This window comes from Xylocopa sonorina, chromosome 1, assembly GCF_050948175.1.
Source record: "Xylocopa sonorina isolate GNS202 chromosome 1, iyXylSono1_principal, whole genome shotgun sequence".
In the NCBI taxonomy this organism is placed as follows: Eukaryota; Metazoa; Arthropoda; class Insecta; order Hymenoptera; family Apidae; genus Xylocopa; species Xylocopa sonorina.
In genome coordinates this window covers 15,371,581-15,384,934 of record NC_135193.1, presented here as the reverse complement: position 1 = coordinate 15,384,934, position 13,354 = coordinate 15,371,581, and the positions used below count along the sequence as shown (strand labels likewise).

The window sequence follows — 13,354 nt, the reverse complement described above, 5'->3', positions numbered from 1 at the left end:
CACTGCGAATAACAGTAATTCAAGGAGAGCCAACTTTAAATACACATGCATAGTGGTATTAACAATCATATATAAGCAATCGCGCCGCATTAAGAATCTTTCCTAATCTCACGGTCTACGGTTAACATCGTTGCGTAAAATACGTTGGAGAGTAATCGATAACAAAGATCGGAGTACTTGAGAAGAATCTAATAACGCCACGGGCACGTAACGCTTATAAAAAGTTTCGAAAAACCAATAATTTAACAGTTCGTCAAGTGGCTCGAGAACATTCGGTAATTTCAGAGATTTTCAAGCGGTCGAAGATCCATCTATAACGGTAATCGAATGCCTATTCGACGGCAGTCGTCTCTACATTTCCGGCTAACAACTCCGAGGCAACCAACGCCCCTAAGGTCGATCGATCCGATTGGCCGAGAGACGTAGATACACCCACGCGTACACCCGCCATCCCCCTTCCCCTCCCTGCACCCCCTGCAATTAATCTCCTCTCGGCAATTAATCCTCGGCGTGTGCGTGCGCGCAAGCATGTGTGCACGATATCGAGTATCGTGTTCCGCAAAAACAGCTGGCCCGATCCGGTTGTTCGAGATCGAGATGGATCACGTTGTTGCTAGGTTGTAATCGGTCATGTTAACACTTGCGCATCGGGAAACGAAAATTCTCGTTCCAAGAAGAAAGAGAATTCTCGTTCTATGCGAGTCGTGTGCTTCCCGGATAAATTCCTCGGCAACTGAATTGTATGTTTACAGTAGCTGCAGTATTCTTACTTTGTTAGTGCATATATTTCCGTTACGAGTGTTTTCCGGTCGATTACGGTCACTCGACAGTGCTCGATTTCTATGTTTGACTCGAGTTTTGTTTCTTACTGTAACTGACGAATTTGATGAGTCTGAGAATGAAATTTATAACGATGTTTTTAGATGAAACAGACGACGATAGCAAATTTGAATCGAAGGAGGATGAATGTATTAACAGTGGATCAGAAATTGATATTAGCGATGCGTGGTATGATATCGATACACCACCAGGATTGGAATCCTTTGAATGCATTCCAGGTGATTGGATATATTTCCGTTGTTGAGTTCATGAGAAACACGGACGATTGGTTGTAAGGGTTAGACGTGTTTGGTAACGGGCAATCAGAGGAAAGGATATGAATTAATTAACCTTTTCATAGCGAAGGTAAATATATTTTACAATCTGGAGAATAATTTGAGTAAATGTAAATCTAATATTTGTTTGTTTTCATTAGGACAGCGGGAGTGATGACAAAGTGCACCATCAGTGACATCCTTGGAGTAGGGAGAATAGTCTTAAGCGGCCAGTTGATTTGGAACACTTTCTTGATTAAAAAATTTTTAAGGAATGCTAGAATAAGTCATTTCTTTTAAGAGCTATTACAGATTGCGTTCAACGCTTAAAAGTAGATGATGTTTCAATCGTTCTTTAACCCCAATTTTATAAGCTTTCACGAAACACCAGTGTCCCACAGAATACAGTATGGGAAATGTTAAGTTCCACCATCGATTCCCCATTACCCACTAGGCGAGGAACATTAAATATTTGTAGAATAACAAAATAATTATTGTCGTAACTATAGAAATACGTTTCGCTACAATTCCTCGACGAATCTATTTCCATCCCCCTAAGGAACTTGCACAATCAGGTATACGCATCAATAATTAGATATTCAATCTATATAGAAGACCAAAAAATCCTTAAATCCGATTTTCGTAGTGCTAAGCGAGGATGGAGTCGCGGATCAAACGTAGGATCAACAGAATGGCGGCACGTAGTCGGCCCTGCGGCCAATAATAGTATGTAGAAGAAGAGGAAAAAAGGAAAACATTTAGCACGTACCTGAGTGGGCGTAAGGTGAATTAGGGCGGCTAGGTGTTCCCGTTCAGGCGCGCTCAGATATTTCTGCTGCTTGAACCGCCTCTCGAGCTCGTGAACCTGCTGCTGAGTGAACAGAACGCGACGCTTTCGTCTCTGCGGTAGGTGGGGGAATTGCATCGTGCCGACGCCCATGCCGACACCGACGCCGACGCCGACGCCCACTCCCATACCCGACGACTTCGTCACGTCGCCCATTGACTGGCCCACGGAGCAACCGGCCATGTTGGTCCCGGCGCCCGCCGCCGCGGCGCCCATCAGCCGCGAGACTGTAACAGAACATTCCGAATATCGAAGGTGATACATCGCTGCAAAAGGGCTGCTGGATATTGCCACGAGGAATCGAAAATTGGCTGGATAAGGGAATGTAGATCCGATTGATCGTGTAGGCTTTGTAAAAGTCGTTCAAGGTATTCGAACTATTTGAATTTTGACCGCTTGAGTTCAAACACATGTTAAGTCACTTGTCATTTCAATAGTGTAAAGTAATCCAATTTCAAGTAGTAGTAATAGGTATGTAAAGTGTTGGCGAAAGAACTCCTTTTTTATTGTAAGCATAGTAATTTGCTTCAAGTTCGTACTGCACAGTTAAGTTTATACTATTCAAAGAGTCATGTGACTTTACTTTATTTTCTTCATACCACCCCACTAGCTATGTTTTCACCTCTGCACAGTAGGTGTTTAGGTACAATGGTGTAGCAACAAAGTATTGTTATACAATGACCAGTAAATAAAATGAGATCTGTTCGTATTCATCATTCCAAGTTTAATCTTCCAAAATCTCCTTCTTTCCTCGAGAACTAAGTACGTTCTAATCCTGTGTATTCTAGTGTGCCGTGTGACTCCCTCAGAAGAGAAAGCTACGAACCAACTAGGTATCTTTATCAAAGGTGGAAAAGGAATCTGTCAAATAAAGACACCATCCTCTTTTCCATGAAGGCGGTGTGTCAGTCTACCCTTTACCATCGCATCGCAGGAAGCTTGCCACCGCGCAGAACCCAACAGCTCTTCATTACATCTCCGCATACTTTCATCCTGCAATACTTTCTCAGCCCATATGTCCGCTGCCACAGGGACGTCCATTGCGCATTCTTCGCGTCTTCAACTGCTGAAGAACATCCAGTTTCCCGTCGACCTACACGTCCATATACGTTGCTCCTGACGTTGTTGGAATCCCGTGGAGGATCGCGCGGAGAAGAAGCACGTGAGAGATGAGACAGAGAGAAAAAGCTAGGTGGAGGTCGAGCCTCTGAATTCGAGCTACTGAAACCCAACGAACAGTCCATCCCTTGTCAGTTGGCGAAGGGCTGTCAAGAACGGACACGTCCGACCCGGGACAAAAGGAGCGATTTAGCCGCGCAAAGTGCTACGTCATCGAGCACGGGAGGTCCGACGATGAAGTCCCAAATTATTATTATGTCCGTAAGAATGTATTCTCGGCCCTGTCAGGCCGCGTCCATTGCGGGAAAGAAATACCACTCGAGACAGCAAACACTGACGAATTTGTTTACGCCATGCCTCGAGTTCCTCTGGAAAATCAATGGAAATTTCTTCACCACGATGGTCCGTCGCGGACGCAGCGAGGTCAGCTCGGAATACTTCAACGCTTGGAGAACAGTCAGACGTTGAATCGTGTGAACAATTCAGTCAAGAACCGCTATTTTGATCATGTATCGTAAACGTTGTATCCCGTTGATTACAAAAAATCTGTCGTCAATCGTAAATTGCCAGAATATTGGAAACTGTGAAAATGTTGGATTTGCAAAGCTATCCGAGATGGCTGAACGAGGATGTAGCAGTAGATTTAAATAAAGTTTAGCGGAGTGTCCATCGACGAATCGAGCAATTCCTTGGTTCAAGATTTGACCAGAAATTTGACGGAGTATCCGTTTAAGAGTGAGACACAGAGGAAGTACTTGCATCGTGTTCACAGTAGGTATCGAATCATCCAACTAACATTGAGAAGAAAGGACATCAAACTATCAGCATAACAATGGAAACGAACGCTATTAAATTTCTATTCAGTCATCCACGAAAGTTATCACTCGATAAAGTGCTTCTACTACGGTCAGTGGAACGTCGACGCTGTGCCAGGACAATGGAAGCTCGGCGAGGAATGACAGGTTCAACGTTTCGATGAAACTTCTGCGAAGACGGGGGTGGATCACGCTCCGTTCTGGCTGTGTAGGAATATCATTAAGCAAATTGACGTTTTCTGCCTGGCCACCGAAGTCGAATCTCCCGTTACAAAGAATCGTGAACAGCCGGTTGAACGTGCCTATCCACCGGATAATTATATGGTATCGCGAGTATGACAGACAAACGAAAACTCCATTCTTTTGTCTTTAAAACCTTTAAGCACGAACGAGTCGCGGACAAACTTTATAACAAAGCGCGCAAGCAAAACTTTATTCCATCGATTATATCGAGATTTCATTGCATCAATTAACTTTCATCTTATATTCCAGGATACCACGAGATATCGTTTCAGAGGCGAAGCTTGTGTTATTCGTGGGTAACAAAAGAAATATGGAAAATGTTAGAGCTATGTAAAAGCAGGTTCTGTATAAACTATGTCTGTTAACAACTTCCTATCAAAAGGAACAAGGAATTTTGCAATTTTATTTTTAGCTAGCAGATGATAGAAGCTATAACAGTATTGGCATATTCAGTACCAGAAAAGAACATTGAAGACTTCATCCCAGAAATGATCCATAAATAAACAGGGTAGTACTATCGTCCAGTAGTGTATCGTGGAACAAGGAAAATCCTCTAAATCCGCAAAACTAAGGGTATGGAAAGCCCGAGGGAAATACATTATCCTTCGCAGAAAATCTAAAATTATTCTGTACTGATTTCTTTTCCTTGAAAAGATATAGAAATCGTGGTTAGCCATTCGAATTCACATTTTTCAAAAACGTGGAAACGTATAAAAGAACATCATTGCACGTTTGTAATATTCCGTGTAACACAACGCATGGAAATTACACGATTCTGAAAATAGCCACTATTTTCCAAACTTGTTGAGTTACAAACGAATTTATTGTAAATCGATCGTATATCTTCGACGTGGTTCATTCGAATCGAGTGTCTCCTTCGCGAGGCCTCTGGATGAAAACTGGCAGGAAGTAAATTTGGAAATAGTCTGTACGTCGAGCATAAGGGCAGCCTCGCGCGACGAGGGTCGTTCAGGCTTATTTGTTTAACTAAAATCTCCGGTAGTGTCCAGTAGCCACGCATTTCGGGGGGTCCGGGGATCAATACGTTCTCTAGCGGCGAGCAGAGTGGCGCGTGCGGCCGACAGAAATCCAAGGAGGCGAGCGTCTGTTGACACAAGTCCGAAGGACGCGCGCTTTGTTGGCTGACAATCTTTTTCAGCGGCCTCTGAAACGCAAGATACCTCGAGGACCACCATATCCATCTGTATAGCTCTCGCAGGAGTCTATGCAGATTCGATTTGCCCTGTAAATTCCTGCTTACGAAGAGAACGATCTCTCCGTAATTGAGGTACTATTGAAGTCTATTGATAGTCTTACAAATAGGATTTAACCAAACAGTGAAATAAGAGAATTAGAAACGAACTTTCCAATATGAGAATTCGAAAACTTGAATTAAATGATAGATTCACGTTCAATTTATTGAACTGTCGCGCACTAATCCCTGCTCGTTTATTTTGTTTTAAGTTCCGACGTACGATCGGATGGATAGTCGAGCGGAACACCGATGCGTGGAAACATTTAGAGTAACGAGCGACGGAAGAATTCGTGAGTCCGTGTTACGAAGCAACGTGATGGAAGGACAGGCTATTGTGGACTTTGAAAGACGAGTCCGATACTTCATCGATAGCTAAATGGACGTAAGTGCGAGCTAGCAATAACAGAAGTAGACACGAGGCTAATAAAAGCAGGACAGACGTGCCTCATCGGCGGCGAGAGGGATGATCGTATGCTACGCGTATAGAAACGCGTTTTCTTCATTTGAGAGCGAAGTATATTTTTCCCTGTCTTTTCTTTTGCACCAACGGCTCTTCGAGCAACGACCTTTTATCTGCGATATTTTCAACTAAAACTTTACGACAATTTTATTATAGATATACAGAGAAAGAAACAAATTTTCACCGTGACTTGGAAACGTTAAGCTTTACTGTGTAACTGCATCAAAGATATCATAAAAATAAGAAACAGAACAAGCACCAGGTACGTAAAAATTTGTAAAAACAGCGCTTCTCACGATAACAAACTTTCTACCTTTTATTAAAACCTTAAGATTTCCACAACTGATAACCCTCAACGATAAACTTCCTGTTTTTTATCATCGCACTTTGATTTCCACTAACATTATTCCTCGAAACTGACTTTCCTCTTCTTCGATTTCAATTCCACACCACTTACGATTTCCTCATTAAATTATTGAGAGATCTTCGCAAGTTATCGACTTCCGAGAATAAATATTTCACCCCTTTTTCTCAAATATTGCCACTCGACAGAAATTTCCTATCCCTTATCGACGTCTCAACAACAAACTTCCCATTCCTCGTCCACGAATGTAGGAAAATTTTCTCGAACCGTTATCTCGCGGCAATACCAGATTCTACGATTCACAATCAATTACCGACACTTTCACAATTGTACTCGATCGTGCTCTAACCGTTCTCTCGATCAATTACAGATCTCGGGTCACTTGCGATATCAAAGTTCACAGAAGTTAAGGGTCGATCCCTTAACCCGTCGCCACAAGTCACATCCCGGCAGAAGAGGATCGGCGGGTAGCAAAGGAACTGATAGAAAAATAAGAATACTCACTGGCGAACCGGGGGTCGTTAGTGGCCGGCGGTGCGGGCGCGTACCACGGATGATGGGACCTCATGGGGTCGGTGGCGGTCGCGCCCCCGGCGACCGCTGGCCCCGCGTGATGATACGACAATTCCGCGGCGCAATATTGATACTGCGAGGTGAGCTGCATGGTGGCGTAAGGATTGCCCATGGCGGTCATGCCTGGCCCGGCACCGGTAGCGCTGCTGCCACCACCGGCGGCGTCGTTCGGACCGGAAACCGGTCCCGGTGTGCCGCCACCGGGCGTCGAGCCCCCGTGAAGCGGTGGACTGCCGCTGCTCGCGCTCGAGCTACCAGTATTCCCGCCTACGCGGGCACCGCACGCGTTTCCGTAAGGCGATACTTGAGAATGCGTGACCACGCCGACGCCGATCACCTGCTCCAGCTTCCTGAACGATTCGTTATCGATGGGCGAGAGGATGTCTGTGACGCTGAACGGGGTGGTGTGAGCGCCACCAGCGGCTTGTACGTGTGACGAGTGCTGTTTGGGCGACAGGCTCATCGCCAGGTCGATACCGTTCAGATCTGTCAGCAAGCTAGCTTGCTCCAGCTGGGTTTGTTGCTGTTGCTGCTGCTGCTGTTGTTGCTGTTGTTGCTGTTGCTGCTGTTGTTGTTGCTGATGCTGGTGATAGCTGGTGGCATTGCCGTTCCCCTGGTTGCCGGCGCTGTTCCTGCCGCTGCCACCGCTCATCTCGACGAGGCCCGCGCCCTCGAAGTACTTGAAGCTCGCGCTTCGCGGAATCCTGAGGCCGGCGCTAGCCGTGGGACACCGACATGACTAGAGTACGCCGTGTTAGACTCGAACTGTTCGACGGGAGCCACCCGACACTGCCACGGTTCTCCTCCAACCTGACGATCTTTACTTGTCCCTCGATCGAAGTAAACACCTTTCAATCGATATCTATATTATATTCCTTTTCTCTTCTTCTTCTTTCAATATTCTCGGTTCTCGAGTCACAAACACATCCGGAGCAAGAGTTTTGTTTTCAGCCCGTTAAGTACGAGTGTCCGTTCAAACGGGGAGGAAAGAGACGCATCACTGGTTGGCACGGTTCAAATGGTTCACACTCGCACTCCGGCGCAATCATCGATGTCGCACTGATAAATGATAATCCTATCGCAGAACGCACGGTCACTGGATAATGCCGGATCGACTCATCGTCGAGGTAGTAGCGGATTTTCGCGGACGGTTTGGAAGAACTGCGGCACGGATCAACCGACTCGAGGCAGTTCGCGAAACGCGTCCATCGCACCGGTGCCCGCGCGCTCGACTGCTGCCGGACGGGTCCACCGGCGATACGACGTCATCCGGCGCATTACTCTGTCGAAACGACAGGCACGGACCAGGTGAACCGGATAGCCGGTCGTCGGAACGAGGTCAAAGACGACACCCTCGAGCCTCGAAAGTGGTCGGCCGGCCGATGGTCAAGGGCAACCGAACAACATCGACCAGCGAAGTGGCGTAAACCTCACCGGGGTCAACGGCAACTGTCTACCTCGATGGTAGCGGTGTACCGGAAGAGTCTCCCTTCGGGAAGGGTTCTCGCGCGCGCACACGACTCGATCGACCCTTGGGAGGACGAAGGAGGTGTCTCAGGGGGTTAGAACACGGCACCGTCACCGACACGGCACGACGCGATGCGAAACGATACGAAACGACGAACACGGAAGAGAGTGCGGCACACACGTGGTCGAGGAGAGTGGCCGGCCAGAGCCGGCCGGCGGCCGACTGAAATCACCCGGGGGGTCTTCGAGTCCTTGGACTCTGCCGATAGAGAGACGATGGTAGATGTACCACTCTACGCTTCGCCTCCACCTTCGTCGAGGATACACTCTCTCTCCGTAGGAGAGGAGAGAGCGTCTATGGATGGATGGCTTGCTGGCTTGCTTGTTGGGCTTGCTGGCTGGCTGGCTGGCTGGCTTGCTGGCTGGCTGGTTGGCTGGCTGGCTGGCTGGCTGACTTGCTGGCTTGCCGGCTGGATAGATGGATGGATGGATGGATGGATGAATGAATGAAGAGGACTGTCGGGTACTCCTGGAGAGGTCCTCACGGCCGCTTAGACCCACTCGACCAGCGGCTCGGCCGGTCGCGCTCGCTCGCTCGCTCACTCGCTCGTTCGTACGTTCGCTCGTTCGTTCGCTCGTTCGTTCGTTCGTTCGTTCGTTCGTTCGTTCGTTCGTTCGTCCGGGCTCGGGCCCCACAGCCTCTCGCGGAGAACCCGTACGACGACACGATGAGTGGAGTGCCCACTACGGAGAAGTGCCTGCTACCAAGAGTCGTGATGAGATGTCCCCTTTTGCGTGTGAGAGAAGGGCTCCCACTCGCCTGCCTATAGAGGGGTTCGCGGGGTTACCTAACCGACCTCCAAGCCAGACCCGGCTACCTCAACCACCCTGCCATTGGACGAACCCCACCAATCACCGGGTCCACGCGATTCCATTGGGCCGCTTTTCGTACGGCTCGACGCTTGCTCGGGGTTGCACCACGCTGCTCGCCGCGATCTCGTTGGTGAAACCTACGAACCTCTTGTTACGCGTCCGCCTATCGTGTGCGGATACCCGTCTCCCTACCGAGGACCACCTCGTCCCCCGAGTCGATATATATAGCGGCGTCTCATGGCCACCAGCCTCGGAACGGCCCACCTTCCACGCTTCCCTTTCTAGCCTTCGTTCACCGTCGCCTCCTTGCCAGATCTGTCTATCTATCTCTGTTTCCTTCTATCCTTCTACGTCTGGCTCTGTTCTGGGAAAAATTTCGCCACCCCTTCGCACACGCGCCCTATCTCGCCCTAGCAGACGGTTCTTCGCTTCTTCCTTGCCGTGTTGCGACGACCTTACCGACCACCCTTATCGCGAACCGTAACGGTGCGCAGTTTTGTCCAATGATGTCGTGCTGGTACACTCGATCGTTTCTCGACGGGGTACAACGTGCCGCCAGCTGCACTTTCCTCTGTTCTTACTCGATAAGAATAGTTCTTTGGTTTTCCTCTCTTTTGCAACGCTTTTGAAAGTTTGTCGCGCTTCATTCGACTGAAACCTGGAACAAATTTTGCTTAATAATTACCCAGATAACGCAGCGAATCATATAATAACACTTTAAAAAGCACCAGCGTATCACGATGATGGCCCCAGGTTTCGTAACACCACAGGGCTATCACCAGGATTGCACGTATTAAAATGCATTAGCACGCGATGCTGTTCCAGTGCTGATACCGCCTACCAATGCCGTTCATTCACCAATTTTTGTCATTTTCCCATCCACATTATAAACAAATATTAAGAATGACAGAACTAAACAGTATATTCATTTTGATTCTAAAACAGATTAACATGTAACAAAGACATAATATTATACTTGCGTTTACTATTTTTTATAATCTAATACGATACAGCGATTGTTGGTTGCAAGTGAGGACGTAAAGTAACGTATGTAAATATAATTAATAAATACTTCATATCGTTTTTAATAATTTTTTATACGAAAAGAGCATTTAAACCCCTATTTTATATCATCATATTATACATCAGTGTTATATTTCCCGCTTTAGAGCTAAGAGGGAGAAAGATATATCAGAAAAGCTATAGGAAAGAGTGAGATAGTTGTTGCGGACCCTGCTGTAGAACCCGTGGCGCCATCTCTGTAAAAAGTGCTCAAACTGGTCGCACAGCGTTATCGACAGCGAAGTAAACTACTGAAAAACTACTAGCGCCATCTCTGCGGAGAATACTAAAACTAATGCTCGACTAGTTTCAGAGCTTCTCCGAGAGATGGCGGTAATGCTTCAGTAGTTCACTTCGCTGTCGATAATGCTGTGCGACCAGTTTGAGCACTTTTTGCAGAGATGGCGCCAGGGGTTCTAAAGTAGACTCCGCAGCATCTGTCTCACTCTTTCCTATAGTTTTCTTATATGTCTTTCTCTCTCTTACCTCTAAAGCGGGAAATAAAAAATCAATTATAATAAAACTAATATATTGTATTTTATTGTACATATTATTAATTTTATTGTAATTTGTTGTATATTTCCTTAGGTTTATCGTAATTTATTGTACACTTTACCAGTGTAATTGTATACGTAAATGTAACTGTAAACGTTCCAAGTAACATCGCAGTGCTCTTACTGTAAATTTTATGTCATATCATTTTCGTATAGAGTCGGCAACATTGGGATTAGAACTGATTTTAATAAATTTCTGCAGAAATTTCAAAATAATAATTGCAAGTATTTCTTCGGTTCTAATTAAATTCCCCATTCCAGCATGTGACGTTAAGCGACATCCGTCGAGTATTTTTTGAACGATTAAACTAAACCAAATCAATTTCTTCCATGATTTTAAGGCCATCCATTAGTTTAAAATGGCGAATAGGATATTCGGCGCTTGTACAGCAGTTATACATTCTGTAAAATGTATCAGCGTTACGAAAAATGGTATTTCGTGCAATATACTTTTCAAATGCATTCGACCAAAAAGTTTGCTTAATCATTATTTTTTTCAGTTGCGTAACCTAAACAATTTTCTCGTTACGTTTCCTATCAAATCTCATGGATTTGTCAACTTTTTGTTGATTTATCAAATGAATTTACGATTCTATTTTTTCCTCCAATTCTCCAAATTCTAATGTAACATTATTCCATTCATGCGAATGATTTTCAGCTGCCACGACAGATTTTTTAAAGCCACAAGTGTTGTTGGTGCAAAACACAAGAAACACCAACTTTTTTAACAAAAGTAAGCACGCTTTCTAATTTTTGAAAATGTCTACTAGACTCTGGTCAAGTCTTAACAATCCGTTTTAAAATGATTGTTACGTTCAGAACAAGGTACTCAATTATGGAAATCCGTGACCAGTGTCAGTAATGCTGGAAAAAGGAGAGGAAGAGCAAGGGGTGTACCAAAAATGAGAAATTTGAATAGAGGTCAAAAATTGGGTTGGGGAAAGATACCAATATTATTTCCAGGATTCAATACTCCTATTATGCAAGGAAATTATATAAATCAACAAAGAAAGCTCACAAAGGACGAACAGGGCGATATGCCTGCCCGAGAAGTGGCCATGCTTACAAAAAAACGAATGAAGATACATCCTTTAGAACGTGGTTGGAGCGGAGGTTTATTAGGTGGAAAGAAAATTGGGCCTCCCGATCCTGTTGATGGAGGTTTGTACTATTATCGTCTAATGAATTCCTAAGAGACATAATTATATATAACCATGGAAAATTAATGTAATTTCAGATACTTTTGAGGGATTTGAATCTATAGTATTAAGTGGTAATAATGTGACCATTATGACGAGCCATATGGGTCGTACGAAATATTGTCGCTCTATGGTTGTAACCGGAAATAGGAATGGCTTGGCTGGATTCGCAGCAGTAACAAAACCTGAATTGAAATTGGCAATAACCTCGGCTAAAAATAGAGCAAGCAAAAGATTAATGTTCGTTGAAAGATATAATAATCACACTGGTAGATATATATTACTTTAGCGTAATGTTCATTATCCATTCTAAAGGCACGAGGAATTAGAAGAGTATTTATTTCAGTGATGCACGATTTTTACACACGGTTCGCAAACACGAAAATATTTGTGCAACAAAAACCCAAAGGCTATGGACTTAGATGTCATCGTGCTATTAGAGCATGTTGCGAAGTAGCTGGTATAACAGATATGTATGCTAAAATTGAAGGTTCTACAAATATTTCAAATATCGTGAGAGCTTTCTTTATTGGTCTGTTGCAGCAGGTACAGTGATTAAAATCCATTTTGAAAAACTATTAACGTAATAATTTGATAACAAAGTTATTCGTCTCGTGTGTTCTGAGAACGTTGTTCGGAGTACGTAACAAGAAATGAAAATATTTTCAGAAAACTCACGAGGAAATGGCAAACGAGAAACAGTTGCATCTAGTTGAAGTGAGGAAAGAAAACTATTATTTTCCCACGGTACTTGCTTCGCCAGAGAAGGCTCGAAGCAGTTCTGAGATTCCATCGGATGAAGTGTTAGACTTTGATCGATATGTAATGAACGGCAGAATTCCATTGAGGAAGAAAAAAAAGGAGTCGCCTTTCGCGAAGTTACCGTCGTGGTTAATTCATCTACGTAGATACGAACGGTCTAGAGGGCAAGATAAGGTTTTAATAAGAGCAAGAGCCGAGTTTGGTGACAATTGTAGTTTCCTTGCTGCAAAATATCCAGAAGCAGCATGTTCTAAGTGGAGAAAACATGATAAAAAGATAGAGGAAGAAAACGTTTAAGCGATTGTTAGAAGTACAGTTAAATGTTGACAGTACATTCTGTAATAATAAAACTTAAATTACAGAAATCACTGAATGTATTCTCACGATTTTGTTATTCCTCTATAATTCTTTCATACATCGTATTAAAGACAACTAAACATTAAATTTCCAATCTGTTGTTTTTCTTCCAAATATTCAAACCGGTTTAAGGATAACTGTACCCCGAAATTTATTCAATCCGTTAAGCAAAAGTTAACATTGATTAATCAACAAATTTGTGCAATCGTTACGCGTAAAGTTTACCAACAATAATAGCGATTCGATAAAGATCTATTGCGTCGGTCGCGTCATTTGACTGTTTGTGATTTATCGTATATTACAGGAAACC

General features: G+C 44.5%; 2 protein-coding genes across 2 annotated transcripts in view; one reads left to right on the top strand and one right to left on the bottom strand.

Moving 5' to 3' along the window:
• LOC143423653 (uncharacterized) overlaps positions 1-13,354 on the bottom strand; it is a 121,093-nt gene that overhangs the window by 23,816 nt on the left and 83,923 nt on the right. The window contains exons 4-5 of the mRNA XM_076895144.1: positions 6,702-7,347; positions 1,864-2,168 (exon numbers count right to left, since the gene is read on the bottom strand). Of these exons, the coding sequence (XP_076751259.1) occupies positions 1,864-2,168; positions 6,702-7,347 (951 nt within the window). The remainder of the gene's footprint in view (positions 1-1,863; positions 2,169-6,701; positions 7,348-13,354) is intronic.
• Mrps5 (mitochondrial ribosomal protein S5) lies at positions 11,071-13,067 on the top strand. Its single transcript, XM_076895223.1, has 6 exons — positions 11,071-11,158; positions 11,385-11,459; positions 11,546-11,887; positions 11,964-12,194; positions 12,272-12,471; positions 12,595-13,067. The coding sequence occupies exons 1-6, from the start codon at positions 11,086-11,088 to the stop codon at positions 12,982-12,984; spliced, it is 1,311 nt and encodes a 436-aa protein (XP_076751338.1). The 5' UTR covers positions 11,071-11,085; the 3' UTR covers positions 12,985-13,067.